The sequence below is a fragment of the Pristis pectinata genome, chromosome 2, assembly GCF_009764475.1.
Source record: "Pristis pectinata isolate sPriPec2 chromosome 2, sPriPec2.1.pri, whole genome shotgun sequence".
Lineage (NCBI taxonomy): Eukaryota > Metazoa > Chordata > Chondrichthyes > Rhinopristiformes > Pristidae > Pristis > Pristis pectinata.
Window position 1 is genome coordinate 33,906,414 of NC_067406.1, and position 17,285 is coordinate 33,923,698.

General features: G+C 46.3%; 1 protein-coding gene across 4 annotated transcripts in view; it reads left to right on the forward strand.

The window, feature by feature from the left end:
- The window catches only part of rai14 (retinoic acid induced 14), a 199,379-nt gene that overhangs the window by 140,702 nt on the left and 41,392 nt on the right, over positions 1–17,285 (forward strand). For all 4 annotated transcript variants that reach the window (XM_052010039.1, XM_052010040.1, XM_052010037.1 and 1 more), the window contains one exon: positions 6,960–7,147. In XM_052010039.1, the coding sequence (XP_051865999.1) occupies positions 6,960–7,147 (188 nt within the window). The remainder of the gene's footprint in view (positions 1–6,959; positions 7,148–17,285) is intronic.

Below are 17,285 nucleotides of genomic sequence, written 5' to 3' on the forward strand. Positions count from 1 at the left end.
ATTCTACAATACGTGCATAGTTTTTAAAGGTAGTAATCAAACCAAAAGTTGGCTATGTATTCCAGTACATAAATCTGGCTCAAGTAAAAGTATTAACTGTCCCACTGTTTAGCACAGTCCAACAAACTATTTGCCCTCACAATCCTTCTACTGTACAATCCTTATAAGTACTTTCAAACATTCCCTTGATGCAAGTTGTTTTAAGGGAGCATCTAAATCTACAATGGTTTAAAAGTTATTCCTCTGATCCCGTTTGCCCCACCCATTTAACCCCTGTTCTAAGGTGTTATCTCCTCTAATCTATTTGATTTATTCTCTGTCTAGTTCTGTTTGCACTCTAGTTCATCGGCTATCAAAAGAATATTGATATATCTCTTGAATAGGTTCTAATGCTGCTTTTGATTAATTATGTAATTATGGCACAGAGGTAACACAATAAAAATCAGCTTCTGTGAAATTACAGCCAAAGTTTTATACAGAAATATAACCAAATCTAGCCACAAAATGAGGTTACAGTCAAGGTTACAAATTGAACAGAATCAAGACACAAAAGTAAAAGTATATTTTCTCCAGTTGGTGAGGATAAAGGTAGAAAGCAGAATGGCAAAGTGAACATCTTTATAATCCATATTTAGAACATTAAACATCCATTTTACTTGTTTGTTGGAATCACTTTGACAGGACTCATTAAGTTTGTCTTCTATTATTAAGTTATGAACAGATGCTTTTAATGTTGCTGAGATGTTCTGATGTTTTTTTTCCTCTTTCCAGACGGCATCTAAAATATTTAATTCCTAAGGTTACAACAAGATGTGGTGTACCATCAGAAATATCAGTTTCTATTGCATTTTGTGTTAACTTTTAAAGGGCATTCTTTTTATTTTGTCTATGGTATACCAATTGAGGCAATGACCTATTACAAGCATTTATTGATGGAGGAATGCCGTTTTTGAAATGTCACTTGTTACAGATTCATAGTGGATAGCACCCAGTGATGGCGAAAGAGGCAGTCACACAAGCAAAGCTTTGACCAATTCACTTGCAGATCCAGTAGTGATCTGAAGAATGATGTAAAAATAATGGAATCAACAGCCAAATTTAAACTTTGTATATTGCCTTTGAAACAACCTGATGTAGTTTAAGAAAAACAGACTGCCACATTCAGCTGCATCACTGTGCAGTTAAAATTCAGTTTGGTCTTTACCAGATAATAAATGCAGCAAACACATTGCCTACATCAGGTATCTTTTATAGCCTTTTCTGAGTGTAATTTAGAAAGGCAGTTTGGAACGTACAAATATTTTTACTTCATCATTTACATTGGTGCTCCTGTTTCAAGGATGATATATAAAGTTTAAAATGATTGTTCATTAATTTATAAACATCACAAATTGCTCAAATAAATCTTGGTGATCTCATTTCAGATTTGTTCAGCAATGACAAAGGAATGCACTTGGCAAACTTTTTCAAACCTTCGAGTGCGCACAACACAAACCAGTTGCTTGGAAATCAAGGGTGGGCTGCAAGGAATTTAAGCCACCATTAGTTTTAACCATGCTTCCACTGCTTTCATGTAACACCACAAGTTAAAGATGGATGCCATGGGAAAAGGATAGCAAATACCAGTGGCTGCAAATAGCTCAGCAAAGCGAGTTTGTAGCAGCCCAGAATGTTAATCATGGGGTACAGCAGCTTGTTTAAAGTATTGGACTTGTCTCCAGAGGTTTCATTCATTGATTTGGTGATGGGAATTAGAGTCTCATCACAGGAGCTGAGTGCTTTAAATTCAATTGATTACATTAACTTGGAATTAGTCGTATGACATGATTGTTGTTAAGACCCATCTGGTTCACTGGTGTCCCTCAGGCAATACGCGGTTGGCCTTTACAGATTCCAGACTTGACAGTGTGGTTGACTGGCCCCTGAGATGATCCAGTAAGCCAATCCGTTACAGGGGGAACAAGGGATGGACAATAAACATTGTGCTTTGGCTGCAGTGTCTGCCTCTTGTGAATTAATTCAAAAATGAACTGAGTCTTGTGATATAATCAACAAGCTTTTATAGTACATTGCATTTTGGGACTTAAAATTCTAAACTAATGTATGACATGAAAACGTGCATGAGAGGTGATATTGAGATCAGAGGGTGAGGGTTATAGATAATTCAGAGTTGTGGTAGTGAAAAAAGCTTGGCAAGAGAAAAGTAATCACAGCTTTAAATCAGGATTGCTTTTTTGAAGCCATCTGTTCTAGAAACTTCCCATCGCTTGGGCCTGAGAGGCAAAATATTTTCAACCATTCCACTGATTGTTGAGATATATGCTAGAATAAGTCCTTCCTTGGCTCTATCCTTTAGTGACATTGGAAACTTGGTTTCAAAAACATGTCTGTGTTACATTATATTGGAGCAGCAAACTAGGGTATCATATTAAATAAATGAAAATGCGACAAACACTCAAACTCCGGCAACGTGTGTAGAAAGAACAAGAGCGTTAATGTTTCAGATTGAAGACTCTTCATCGGAACTGGAGAAAAAAGATAACAAGCCAGTTTTAAGTTGCGGAGAGGTGAGGGAGGGAGATGGATAGGACAAAGGGAATATCTCTGATAGGGTGGGGCCAGGATTGCTGTGGGGATAATTTGTAATGGTCATCCAATCAATGGATTAATGTAGAGAGAGAGAGTGAAAATGGAACTAAAATTATGAGATGGGAACAGTTAGAGACTGAGATTACAGACAAAGGAATGTGAAAAGATGCAAGATTTCCGGCTGTAGGTAATGCCAAATGGGTCAGGCTGTGCTCATGGAAAGAGAAAAGCTGAGATGGATAACATGCAGTAGAAATGGCTACTTCTGATACAGATTGAGAAAGTGGATTACCTGAACTTGTTGAATTCAATATTTATCTGGAAGGCTGCAATTTGCCCAAACAGAAGATTAGGTGTTGTTCTTAGTGCAGGAGGCCATAGACAAATTGGTCATAGTAGGAAGTAGGATTGGGAACTAGGCAACAGGCAGCTCAGAGTCGCCCTTAAGGACAGACAGTGCAGGTGCTCCGCAAAGCAGTCACGCCATCTGCATTTCTGCCATCTCTGTGGTCTGCTCTACATTGTCATCATCAAATACTTGGAGGGTGGGGGGGAGCTGCAAATAAATCACTGCTTAACCTGGAAAGGCTGTTTCGGTTTTGAGATGGAGGGAAAGAAAGATGTGAAAGGATGGGTGTTGCATGGGAAAGTGCCTCAGGAGTGGTTGGTGGAGATGGAAGAGTGGATTGGGCAATTCGAAAGGGAATGGTCCCTTCTGAGTGATGAAAGGGGAGGAGAGGGGAAACGTTTGGTGGTAGAATCCTGTTGAAACTGGTGGAGATTGTGAAGTATGACCTGTTGAATATGGAAGCCTGTGAGGTGGAAGATGATGACCAGCAGAATTTTATCCTTGCCCTGTCCAGAAGGAGAGAGAGCAGAAATGTGGGAAATCAATAAGGTGGTCAAGGGTCTGTCAGTTATGTAGAGGAGAAGCCAAAGTTCAGGAAGAAGTGTGACGATGCAGAGCCACTGCTGTGAAAAGTCTCTTCATCTGATCAAATATGATGGAGATGGAGGAACTGGGAGATTGGAATGGAGTGTCTACTGGAGGCAGGGTGGGAGGAAATATAGTTGAGCTGGCTGTGGGAGTCCGTGGGCATGTAATGGATGTTCGTTACTTGCCTATGTTCTGATGCAATAAATCCAGAAAAGGGAGCGAAGATTCAGAGAAGTGTAGGTGAAAACAGGAAAAGTAGTGACAATCTTGAATTTTGTATAAGTGCAGGAAGGAGCACCAATGCAGTCCTCAACATACTAGAAAAGGTGAGAGGTGACTTGAGCCACACTGAAACAAAAACTGCTCCATGTGTGCCATAAAAAACTCAGCATAGCTTGGTCCTTTGGGTTCCCACAGCTATGCCTTTGATCTGCAAAAAGTAGAGTTGATGGAGAAATTGTTCAATGTAAGGACAAGTTCATCCAGGCAAATAATTGTGTTGTTGGAGAGGAACTGATAGGGCTTTTGTTCAAGGAAGAAGTAGAGGTCCTGTAGATCACCCTGAAATGGGATAATGGTATAAAGAGAGTGTGCGTCCTTGGTTACAATGAGCTAATTACAGCCAGGGAATTGGAAACTCTCAAAATGGAAGAGGACTTCAGATTCGTTACAGATATGGGTAGGAAGGGACTGGATCAAGGGAGAAAGAGTCTAAATAGGCGTAAGTAAATTTGGTGGACATGAGCAGGTTGAAGTAATGGTTTTGCCTGGACAGTCCTACTTTTGGATCTTGAGCAAAAGATAAAAATGGGCTGCGTAGAAGACTACAAGGTTGGAAGGTGTGGAGGAAAGATCTCCTGGGGAAGTTAGTTCTGTGTCTGTCATGGTGTTATGTTGCCCCTGCAATAAGAACAATGTAAAACTGCAGGTTTAGGCAAAAGGTAACAATAATATTATTTCTACAGAGGCAACAATTAAATCTAGCCATTATCATTGTTTTTAGCTCTATCCTAAATGCTTTTGCATCTGTCAAACATTTTGGCCTTATGGGTGTTGCAGCAGGGCACCAGTGGTCAACCAAGGCCAGAATGATACGAGTGTGAGCAAACTGAATGAGGTTTTAGTAAAGTGTTGTGTTGGAAAGAAGTTGTCAGTTTGAAAGATTATCTTGGTCCAGGAAGTACCTAGTTAAATTTCTGGAGAGTTGTGGAACAACCTGGAAAATATCCTTTTTTCATTTAATTCTGGGGGAGGTGGGGGGGAGACGGAGGAGAAACTACTTTTCATATACTGTACACAGTGCTAGACAAAGTCATGTGCTGTTGAATTTCTAGGCCACTGTCCTCAAACTATTTTTACATTGCACCTTAGCTGAATGTGCCTCTGAGACTGCAAAGTTACGTTCCACAGCAGCAGTTGTTTAGGTGGTGCAGATGCCAATTACTTCAGATTGCTTGCACATTCCAATCATGTCTATATTCAGAAAGATGGTGGTGCTGCTCGAATTATAGATGTATATCAACAAGTATTTGCGGACATATTCAACTTCTCCCTGCTTCAATCTCAGGATCCTTCCTGTTTTAAGAAGACCACCATCATCCTGGTACCAAAGAAAAGCAAGGTAACATGCCTCAATGACTACCGACCAGTGGCTCTGACATCCACCATCGTGAAGTGCTTTGAGAGGTTGGTCACGGCACACATCAACTCCAGCCTTCCAGACAACCTGGACCCATTGCAATTCGCCTATCAGCGAAATAGGTCTACAGCGGATGCCATCTCCCTGGCTCTTCACTCAGCTCTGGAGCATCTGGACAGTAAAGACACATACGTTAGACTATTGTTTATTGACTACAGCTCTGCCTTCAATACAATAATTCCAAGCAAGCTTGTCACCAAACTCCGAGACCTAGGACTCAACACCTCCCTCTAACTGGATCCTTGACTTTCTAACAAACAGACTGCAATCAGTGAGGATAGGCAGCAATACCTCTGGCACGATTATTCGCCACACTGGTGCCCCACAAGGCTGTGTCCTCAGCCCTCTAACTACTCCCTATACACTCATGACTGTGTGGCCAGATTCTGCTCTAACTGCATCTACAAGTTTGCAGATGATACCACTGTTGTAGGCCATATCTCAAACAGCGATGAGTCGGAGTACAGGAAGGAGATAGAGAGCTTAGTGGAATGGTGTCATGACAACAACCTTTTCCTCAATGTCAACAAGACAAAAGAGCTGGTCATCGACTTCAGGAAAGGGGGCGGTGTACATGTACCCGTCTACATCGATGGTGCTGAGGTCGAGAGGGTTGAGAGCTTCAAGTTCCTGGGAGTGAACATCACCAACAGCCTGTCCTGGTCAAATCACGTAGATGCCAAGGCCAAGAAAGCTCACTAGCGCCTCTACTTAGGAGGCTAAAGAAATTTTGGTTTGTCCCCTTCGACTCTCGCCAACTTTTACCGATGTACCATAGAAAGCATCCTATCTGGATGTTTCACAGCTTGGTACGGCAACTGCTCTGCTGAAGACCGCAAGAAGCTGCGGAGAGTTGTGGACTCTGCCCAGCGCATCACGGACACCAGCCTCCCCTCCTTGGACTCTGTCTCTACCTCTCGATGTCTTGGTGTAGCAGCCAGCACAATCAAAGATCCCACCCACCCGGGTCATTCTCTCTTCTCTCCTCTTCCATCTGGTAGAAGGTACAGGAGCCTGAGGGCACGTACCACCAGACTTAAGGACAGCTTTTACCCCACTGTGATAAGACTATTGAACGGTTCCCTTTTACCATGAGATGGACTTTGACCTCACGATCTACCTTGTTGTGACCTTGCACCTTAGTGCACTGCACTTTCTCTGTAGCTGTGACACTTTACTCTGTACTGTTACTGTTTTTCCCTGTACTACATCAATGCACTCTGTACTGACTCAATGTAACTGCACTGTGTAATGAATTGACCTGTATGATCGGTTTGTAAGACAAGCTTTTCACTGTACCTCGGTACAAGTGACAATAATAAACCAATACCAATACAATCCTCATGGAGTACTGACTTGTCTCTGGTGTAGCCAAATTGTACTGCAGCAATCCAGCTAAAGCTAAATGTTAAGCATGAATGGAGGACCCAGCTTTTAGCAGCAGGAAGAGCCAATCCAACAAAGCTCTTAAGGGATTGTCTGTTGTTTGCATCTTAGTTTCTGCTGTAGTTTCTTTGTCCTACAACGTTCAGGCTTTTAAAACTGAGTATTGGAATCAATTCATAATTGTGTCAATTATGTCTTCATTTATGCCATTTTACTTCCCAGTCTCAGAAACAAACCTGTAATATGCAGGAATACTCTCGAGTTTTGTTGGGTAATTATCAAAAGATTTTCTATGTACAAAAGAGATTTGAGTGAATCACATTTTTTTGTTCTTTCTCTTACCCCTAGGACTGCTGTAATGCTGGCCTGTGAGCACGGTAGTGGAAACGCTGTCGAAATTTTAGTCAAGAAGGGTGCCAATTTGAAGTTAGTAGATGCATTGGGTCATGATGCACTTCATTACTACAAGCTCTCAGGAAATGCCGATATCCTAAATTTCCTGCAGGCTGCACTTAAAAAGGTCTCTGAGGATTCTGGTACGTGCCCTATCTTATAATTGAGGAAGCCTTTGAATTTATGCAAAATGAATTTGAGAGTTGTCAGTTGTAGATCAATGTTCTAGAAATATGAAGCATCAGTTTGAATATCCTACTTCCTGCACTTAGCATAATTGCATGTAATTAAAAAAAAGCTCATTGTTAACAGTTCCTCTAAGTTGAGCATCCTAGTGATTTTGAAAAAAAAACACTTGTATATGTCTAGTCTCTTTATTACCTCCTAGATGTCCCAAAGCATTTACAGCCCATGAGGCACTTCTGAATTGTAGTTGCTGTTGCAATGTAAGTAAACACAGACTGGATTTGCATCTAATGAAATCCCCTAGGCAGCTGGTTGATAAGTAACTAACTATTGGCACAACCTCCAATTCTTGGTCCAGGTCAATAAGCATTAGAACTTCTTTCTCCCATTCCACTCCTTTGTTTCTGGTGCTGACCTGAACCTGTATTTAAAGTTCTGAGGCCACCACACCCTAATCCCATTCATCTACAATTCCTGTCACCTCCATTTCTCCACAATGAAGTCAGGGCTGAAGTCCAAAATCGAGGAGCCTTAGGCCTTGCCATTCACACACACCTTTTAATCTTTTAAAGGTGAGTTGCAGATGATTCTAACTTTATTGTAATAAAATCCACATTTTTCAAACAAAGATCACTCATTGTTGAATTAGAAAACTTTGGATTTTGAAAATTGTAAAGGGACCAATTATTGAAATTATATTTGTGGGTTTGTAGAAATTACATTTGTGTTTTGCTGCCATCTGGTGGGTATAGGATAAGAGTGAGTTCATACACCAGCCTTTTACTTGATTCTAAATGTCCAGGGAACATGTAGTTTGTCCTCGCCAACAGAGGAAAAAGAGACTGGATCAGTTCATTGTTTTTAGAATACATTCTCCGGTCATGACCTGCTTACCAGGTTGACCTTTTAATAATGGTGAGCTACCTTTTTTAACCACTATAGTTTGTGATGAGGATGCAGCCAGTGAACCAGATTGTCCAACTGGATGTCCATCCACCACTCACCTTGTGACGATGGCTGTAATGTGCAGTGAACACAGTGTTTGACAAACCGACCCAGTGATGTATTCTGTGCTGCGCTAGACCCATCCACAAGTTGGGGATGTTATGTGACCCCTCTGTCGACGCAACAAGGATGTAATTTCCTCTGTTTCTCAGATGACTGCCTTGGAGAACTTGGCTTTCTTTGGTGTGCCTTTTTTTGGGATCAGATGTAGCCTTGTACCCATTCTCAATCCCAAAAGGAAGTCTGAGAAAGCTAACAAAAGTTTCATTTGTAGCGGTTGCTACCGCGAAATAAAACAAGACGCTAGTCGAAGGATTGCCAAACAAGAACTGGTTTATCTTCCCGCCTTGCGTGGGCCTTTTAAGGGAGACTGTTCCCGCCCAATGCAACCGGCAATGACGTATATGCTACGTCATCAAGTCTTTCCCGCGCGCGGGTTCTCCCCGTCACTCGGGGAAGACGAAGGCCCGCTGCCATCTTGGGCCTCGTCGCTCCGACGCCGTGCGACCTGACGACCGAGCTGGTTCGCTTGCCCGGATGGTGAGTCGCTACACAACCACCCCCCCCCCCACCCCCCCAGAACCGGCGATACAGTCCCCAAGGTCCGCGGGCTGTGCCAGCCGCCGCTTAGGGGGTCAGCCTCTGCGTCGTGGCGTTGAAACCTCGACCGGTTGTTGCAGATCTAAATGGGCCGGTTTGAGGCGGTCCGTCGTGAAAACCTGTTCCCTGCCCCCATGTCCAAAATAAAGGTGGATCCATTATTCCTGATGACTCGGAACGGTCCCTCATATGGTCGTTGCAATGGCGCCCGAGGTGTGCCCCTGCGAACGAAAACAAACTTACAGTCTCATAGTTCTTTGGGCTGACAAGATGGGGCTTGACCGTGCTGCGAGGTGGGAATCGGGGCTAAGTTGCCGAGCTTCTCGCGCAGTCTTTGTAGGACTGCTGGGGGTTGTTCCCCTGGGTCTCGAAGGGCAGGTATGAAATCCCCTGGCACAACTAGGGGCGCCCTGTACACAAGCTCAGCTGACGAAGTGCGGAGGTCTTCTTTAGGGGCAGTGCGTATGCCGAGCAGGACCCAAGGCAGTTCGTCAATCCAGTTAGGACCCTTCAGGCGGGCCATCAAGGCTGATTTCAGATGACAGTGAAAACGTTCCACTAACCCATTTGATTGAGGATGGTAGGCCGTGGTGGTGTGCAGCTGCATCCCTAGCAGGTTCGCTAATGCAGACCAGAGACTGGAGGTGAATTGGGTTCCTCTGTCTGAAGTGATGTGGGCTGGAACACCAAAACGTGAGACCCAAGTTGTGAGCAGTGCCCGGGCGCAGGAATCATTCATGATGTCAGTCAGGGGGGTTGCCTCTGGCCACCTCGTGAACCGGTCCACGATGGTAAGGAGGTACCAGGCTCCTCTTGAAACCGGCAGAGGGCCCACGAGGTCGATGTGTATGTGGTCGAACCTCCTACGGATAGGCTCGAACTGCTGTGGCGGGACTTTGGTGTGTCATTGGATTTTCGATATCTGGCAGTGCGGACAAGTCCTGGCCCACTCACTGACCTGTTTGCGCAGGCCATGCCAGACAAACTTGCTGGCGACCAGTCGGACAGTTGATCTGATGGACGGGTGCGCCAACCCATGTACCGTCAAAAATGTGTCTCCGCCAAGCTGCAGGGACTATAGGGCGGGGCTGACCAGTCGCGATGTCACAAAGTAGAGTCCGCTGACCTGGACCAACCAAGAAATCTCGGAGCTGCAGGCCCGAGACTGCGGTTCTGTAGCTGGGCAGCTCGTCGTCGGCTTGCTGTGCGTCAGCTAGGGCCGTGTAGTCGACACCCAAGGACAGGTTGTAGGTGGTCGGTCTGGAAAGTGTATCAGCAACGACATTATCCTTTCCGGAGACATGTTGGATATCCATTGTGAATTCAGAAATGTAGGATAAATGTCTCTGCTGACGAGCTGACCAGGGGTTGGAGACTTTGGAGAAGGCAAAGGACAAAGGCTTATGATCGGTGAAAGCGGTGAAAGGCCTGCCTTCTAGGAATTACCTGAAATGCCGGACCGCCAGATACAGCGCTAGAAGTTCCCGATCAAAAGCGCTGTATTTCAGTTTGGGTGCTCTGAGGTGCTTGCTGAAAAATGCCAAGGGTTGCCAATGGCCTTCGATTAGCTGTTCCAATACCCCACCCACCACGGTGTTGGATGCATCCACCGTGAGGGCGGTTGAGACGTCTGTCCTAGGGTGTACAAGCATCGTGGCGTCTGCCAGGGCATCCTTGGCCTTAACGAAGGCAGCCGCAGCCTCGTCAGTCCAGGCGATGTCCTTGCCCTTACCAGCCATCAGTGAGAACAGAGGGCGCATGATACCGGCTGCTGCAGGGATGAACCGATGGTAAGAGTTGACCATCCCAAGGAATTCCTGTAGGCCTTTGACCATGTTGGGGCAGGCAAAATGGCGGATAGCGTCTACCTTGGCGGGTAGGGGTGTTGCCCCGTTGCTGGTGATTTTGTGGCCGAGGAAATTGATAGAGTCTAGTCCGAATTGGCACTTGGACGGGTTGATCGTGAGGCCGAAATCGCGGAGATGGGAATACAGCTGGCGGAGGTGGGAAAGGTATTCTTGGCGGTTACGGCTGGCGATCAGTATGTCATCTAAGTTAAATGAACACGAAGTCCAGGTCTCGGCCTACCGTGTCCATCAGCTGCTGGAAGGTCTGCACGGTTAAGGCCGAACGGCATTCGAAGGAATTCGAACAGGCCGAATGGGGTGATAATCGCAGTTTTGGGGACGTCATCTGGATGGACCAGAATTTGGTGGTATCCCCGAACGATGTCCACTTTGGAAAAGATGCGGGCCCCATGTAAGTTCGCTGCAAAGTCCTGGATGTGAGGGATGGGATAGCGGTCCGGGGTGGTGGCATCATTCAGCCTGCAGTAGTCGCCGCAGGGCCTCCACCCTCCGGTGGCTTTGGGGACCATGTGCAGGGGGGAAGCCCAGGGGCTATCTGACCTGCGAACAATCCCCAGCTCCTCCATGTGACAGAACTCTTCCTTTGCCAGGCGGAGCTTGTCTGGAGGTAGTCATCGTGCTCGGGCATGAAGGGGTGGCCCTGTAGTAATGATGTGGTGTCGTACCCCATGTTTGGGCCTAGAATTTGTAAACTGAGGTGCCAAACTTGATGGGAATTCAGCTAGGAGCTTAGTGAAATCGTCGCCAGAAAGGGAAATGGAGTCCAGGCGCGGGGCTGGTAGGCTGGTTTCTCCCAGGGGATAGGGCTGGAAAGTGCTAGAGTGGACTAACCGCTTCCCTCGCAGGTCAACTAACAGGTTGTGGGCCCAAAGGAAATCGGCTCCTAGGAGTGGTCGGGCGATGGTGGCAAGGGTAAAGGTCCAGGTAAAACGGCTGCTGCCGAATTGTAATTGAAATGTATGGGTACCGAAGGACCGTATCGTTGTGCCGTTGGCGGCATTGAGTACAGGACCTGGTTGCCTGTTACGAGTGTCGCGGCTGGTCGGGGGCAAAATACTGACCTCTACTCCAGTATCAACGAGGAAACGCTGTCCAGATTTCTTGTCCTGAACGAATAGGAGGCTCTGTCGGCGGCCAGCTGCCGTAGCCATCAGCAGTGGCTGGCCCTGGCGTTTCCCTGAAACTTGCAGGGTGGGCGGCATCGACGGGCCTCTGCGCCCCACCTCTGATGGTAGAAACACAGCTGGTCGCCCGTGTCGTCGTCTGTGTTCCTGGGGTGTGGCTGCTTGGTTGCTGGGACTGGACGAGGCGGGCGTTGGGCTCGCGGCCTGGTGATTTGGCCAACGGATGAACTGCTCTCGTGTTTGGCCTTCCACAGGACATCTGCCCGGGCGGCTACCTCACGGGGGTTGCTGAAGTTGGCGTTGGCTAACAGCAGGTGGATGTCATCGGGGAGCGGTTCGAGGAAGGCCTGTTTGAACATCGGGCATGGCTTGTGTCTCTCGGCCAATGCCAGCATCTCATTCATTAGGGCGGATGGGGATCTGTCCCCCAGGCCATCCAGCTGAAGCAGGCAGGCGGTGCGCTCCTGACGGGAGAGGCCAAAGGTCCGAATCAGAAGGTCTTTGAAAACCGGGTACTTATCTTCCTCCGGAGGCGACTGGATGAAGTCTCCGACCTGGGCGGCTGTCTCTTGGTCCAGAAAACTAACCACATGGTAGTACTTCGTGGAGTTGGAGGTGATCTGCTGAAGGTGGAATTGTGCTTCGGCCTGGTCAAACCAGATGCTGGGATGAAGTGTCCAAAAGGTGGGCAGCTTGAGAGCCACTGTGTTGGCTGCTGCGTTGTTGTCCATTGTGCGGGTCCAAAATCTGTTTGGACCGTCGGCGTCACCAATGTAGCGGTTGCTACCGTGAAATAAAACAAGACGCTAGTCGAAGGATTGCCAAACAAGAACTGGTTTATTTTCCCGCCTTGCGCGGGCCTTTTAAGGGAGACTGTTCCTGCCCAATGCAACCGGCAATGACGTATATGCTATGTCATCAAGTCTTTCCCGCGCACGGGTTCTCCCCGTCGCTCGGGGAAGACGAAGGCCCGCCGCCATCTTGGGCCTCGTCGCTCTGATGCCATGCGACCTGACTGCTGAGCCAGTTTGCTTGCCCGGACGGTGAGTCGCTACACATTGTCAATTATCTGGACACAAGCAGAAATTAGACATTTTTAAAGAATATTTAAAAACCAAATATTAGGACCAGCTTGTGTTCATTTAAATTTTTATGCAAAATATCTCCACCACCTTGGCAGTATTTTGGGCAGACAATTACACGAACACATTGTTTACAAAATTCCTTCCCTTGGAATCCCAGACTGAGCCAAGAGACTCCAGTCTTACCTGAGTCTTGCTCAGCAAGAAGCCTCCTGCCACAGTGGTCAAGTAGGGCTGAAAATTTCCAGCAGAGCTAGATTGTTCAATGGCATGGATTGCCTATAGACAAAGGGGCCAGCAGATTGTAGTTTCAAGCAGCTCAGCAAGGGACTGGCTTCACTGCCAACAGGTGGTTGAAAGGTGTCTGGCTCAGTGATCGGCAGGTCTGTCTCCTCATTTGGCTAGCATCTTGCATTTGTTGGTGGAAGCTCATTTAGAAGCTACTGCTGAAGATGTCTTGATGATTTGCACTGTCAGTTGTTTGCACTGTAAACTGTAGTTAGTGCAAACAACTGACTTGGTGAGCTGATGGTGGTGTTTAAGATGGTGGTTGAGTTGCTGATTAATCTGATTGCTTTGTCTTTGATGTTAAGCTTCCAAATTATTTTTACTTGCAGTCACATAGCAAGTCATTTGTAGTCCACTGTGCCTTGCAGATGCTTGAAAGACTTGCCACAGATTGGTATTGGTTTATTATTGTCACTTGTACCAAGGTACAGTGGAAAAACTTGTCTTGCGTACTGATCATGCAGATCAGTTCATTACACAGTGCATTGAGGTAGTACAGAGTAAAACCAACAACAGAATGCAGAGTAAAGTGTCACAGCTACAGGGAAGTGCATTGCAGGTAAACAATAAGGTGCAAGGTCATAACAAGGTAGATTGTGAGGTCTAGAGTCCATCTCATTGTATAAGGTCGATGCCGTTCAATGGTTTTATCACAGTGGGATAGAAGCTGTCCTTGAGCCTGGTGGTACGGTATGTTTCCTCAAGCTCCTGTATCTTCTGCCTGATGGGAGGGGGGAGAAGAGAGAATAACCCATGTGGGTGGGGTCTTTGATTATGCTGGCTGCTTCAACAAGGCAGCGAGAGGTATAGACAGAGTTCATGAAGGAGAGGCTGGTTTCTGTGATGTGCTGGGCTGTGTCCACAACTGTCTGCAGTTTCTTGTGGTCCCAGGCAGAGCAGTTGCCAGATAGGTTGCTTTCTATTGTGCATGGTAGGCTTCTTCAGAAGGTCAGAGGCCAAGGGATTCAGGGAGGCTTGGCCGTGTGGATTCAGAATTGGCCTGCCTGTAGAAAGCAGAGGGTTGTGGTGGAGGGCTGTGACTAGTGGTGTCCCACAAGGATCGGTTCTGGGACCTCTACTTTTTGTGGTCTTTATTAATGACTTAGATGAGGGGGTGGAAGGGTGGGTTAGCAAGTTTGCAGATGACACAAAGATCAGTGGTGTTGTGGATAGTGTGGAGGGCTGTCGAAGCTTACAGAAGAATATTGATAGGATGCAGAGCTGGGTTGAGAAGTGGCAGATGGAGTTCAATCCGGAGAAGTGTGAAGTGGTACACTTTGGAAGGACGAACTCCAAGGCGGAATACAAAGTAAATGGCAGGATTCTGGGCAGTGTAGAGGAGCAGAGGGATCTGGGGGTTCATATCCACAGATCACTGAAAGTTGCCACACAGGTGGATAGGGTAGTTAAGAAAGCTTATGGGGTGTTAGCTTTCATAAGTTGTGGGATCGAGTTTAAGAGCCGCGAGGTAATGATGCAGCTTTACAAAACTCTGGTTAGACCACACTTAGAGTACTGTGTCCAATTCTGGTTGCCTCATTATAGGAAGGATGTGGAGGCATTGGTGCAGAGGAGATTTACCAGGCTGCTGCCTGGATTGGAGAGTGTGGATTATGAGGAGAGACTAAAGGAGCTAGGGCTTTACTCATTGGAGAGAAAGAAGCTGAGGGGAGACATGATAGAGGTATACAAAATATTAAGAGGAGTAGATAGAGTGGACAGCCAGCACCTCTTTCCCAGGGCACCAATGCTCAATACAAGAGGGCATGGCTTTAAGGTAATGGGGGAGAAGTTCAAGGGAGAGGTCAGAGGGAGGTTTTTCACCCAGAGAGTGGTTGGTGCATGGAATGCACTGCCTGGGGTGGTGGTGGAGGCTGATATGTTGGTCAAATTCAAGAGATTGTTAGATAAGCATATGGAGGAATTTAAGATGGAAGGATATGTGGGAGGAAGGGGTTAGTCTTAGGAGTGGTTTGAAGGTCGGCACAACATGGTGGGCCGAAGGGCCTGTATTGTGCTGTATTGTTCTATGGCATCGATAAAAGTTGATGAGTGTCAAAGGGGACATGCCGAATTTTTTTTAGCCTCCTGAGGAAGTAGAGGTGCTGGTGAGCTTTCTTGGCCATGGTGTCTATGTGGTTGGACCAGGACAGGCTATTGGTGATATTCGCTCCAAGGAACTTGAAGCTCTCAACCCTCTTGATCTCAGCACCATTGATGTAGACAGGTGCATGTGCACCGCCCCCTTTCCTGAAGTCGATGACCAGCTCTTTTGTTTTACTGACATTTGAGGGAAAGGTTATTGTCATGACACCATGTCACTAGGCTTTCTATCTCCTTCCTGTACTCCGACTCATCGTTATTTGAGATACAGCCTACTACAGTGGTATCATCTGGCAACTTGTAGATGGAGTTAGAGCAGAATCTGGCCATGCAGTCATGAGTATCTAGGGAGTGGAGTAGAGGGCTGAGGACGCAGCCTTGTGGGGCACCAGTGTTGAGAATAATTGTGCCGGAGGTGTTGCCTCCCTATCCTCACTGATTGTGGTCTGTTGGTCAGAAAGTCAAGGATCCAGTTGCAGAGGGAGGTGTTGAGTCTCAGGTCTCGGAGTTTGGTGACGAGTTTGCTTGTAATTATAGTATTGAAGGTGGAGCTGTAGTCAATAAACAATAGTCTAACGTAGCTGCCTTTGCTGTCCAGATGCTCCAGAGCTGAGTGTAGGGCCAGGGAAACAGCGTCCACTGCAGACCTGTTTCAGTGATAGGCGAATTGCAGTGGGTCGAGGTTGTCTGGGAGGCTGGAGTTAATGTGTGCCATGACCAACCTCTCGAAGCACTCCATGATGGTGGATATCAGAGCCACTGGTCAGTAGTCATTAAGACATGTTCCCTTGTTTTTCTTCGGTGCCAGGATGATAGCGGTCTTAAAACAGGTGGGAACCTCGGATTGAAGTAGGGAGAGGTTAAATATGTCTGCAAGTACCTCTGCCAGCTGATCAGCACACTATCTGAGCACATAGCCAAGGACTCCATCTGGGCCAGATGCTTTCCTCAGGATCACTCTCTGGAAGACTGATCTTGCGTCCTCGACGGTGACCATGGGTTCAGTTGCATTGGAGGCTGTCAGGGTGGGTGGTGACAATCCACTCCCCTTCTGTTCAAAACGTGCGTAGAATGCATTAAGCTCATCAGGAGGGGATGCACTGTTGTTGACTATGCTGCCCCACTTCATCTTGTAGCCCATTATAACGTGTAAGCCCTGCCACAATTGACGGCTGGTCTGGGACTCTAATTTGAACTGGTATTGTCTCTTGGCATTCCTCATAGCTTCTTGGAGGTCATATCTCAATTTCCTGTTAAGGTCAGGGTCACCTGATTGGAATGCAGCAGTCCTCGACTTCAGTAGGGAATGGATCTCCCATTTCATCCATGGTTTCTGGTTTGGGAACACCCATCTTGTCGTCTTTAGTGCACAGTTCTCAACACGCTTGCTGATAAAGTCTATGATGGTAGTGACATACTCATCAAGGCTGGCAGGTGAGTCTTTGAACATGGACCAGTCCACTGAATCAAAGCAGTCGCGTAGATGCCCAGATTTTGACCTAGTCTAATAGCCATGACATTTTTGTGGCAAGTCTGTGGTGTGACACTTATCTATCACTTATCTGATGTCCCCCGATTGCAAACAAACTGCTTCATTATCTGAGGTGATACAAATGGAGCTGTATAATCATCAACAAACATTTCCACTCATGACCTTTGCAGGGAAGATCATTGAAGCAGCTAGAAATAGTTAGGGCAAGGATATTGCCTTGAAAAAATGCTTGCAGTGAGTCTGTGATTGGTATGATTGACTTGCAGCAAAAGCACTTTCCTCGTATGTTTCAATTTCCTATCTCCATTTTGTTGGTACGGGCAGGAAAAGAAATTAGTAAGAAAGAATAAACCAACAAATATCATACTGAGGCTGTGAGTAAATTCAATGCTAAGCTCATCAGAAAATTTAACAGAATGATCAGAATTTGAATGAGCAACAGTGTAAGGGCAGGGTGGAGGGAGGTATTGAACAATCGAGTGTAATCGTGCTGATTTTGTTTACTGATGTAGCTAGTTGATGAAAAAGAAAAC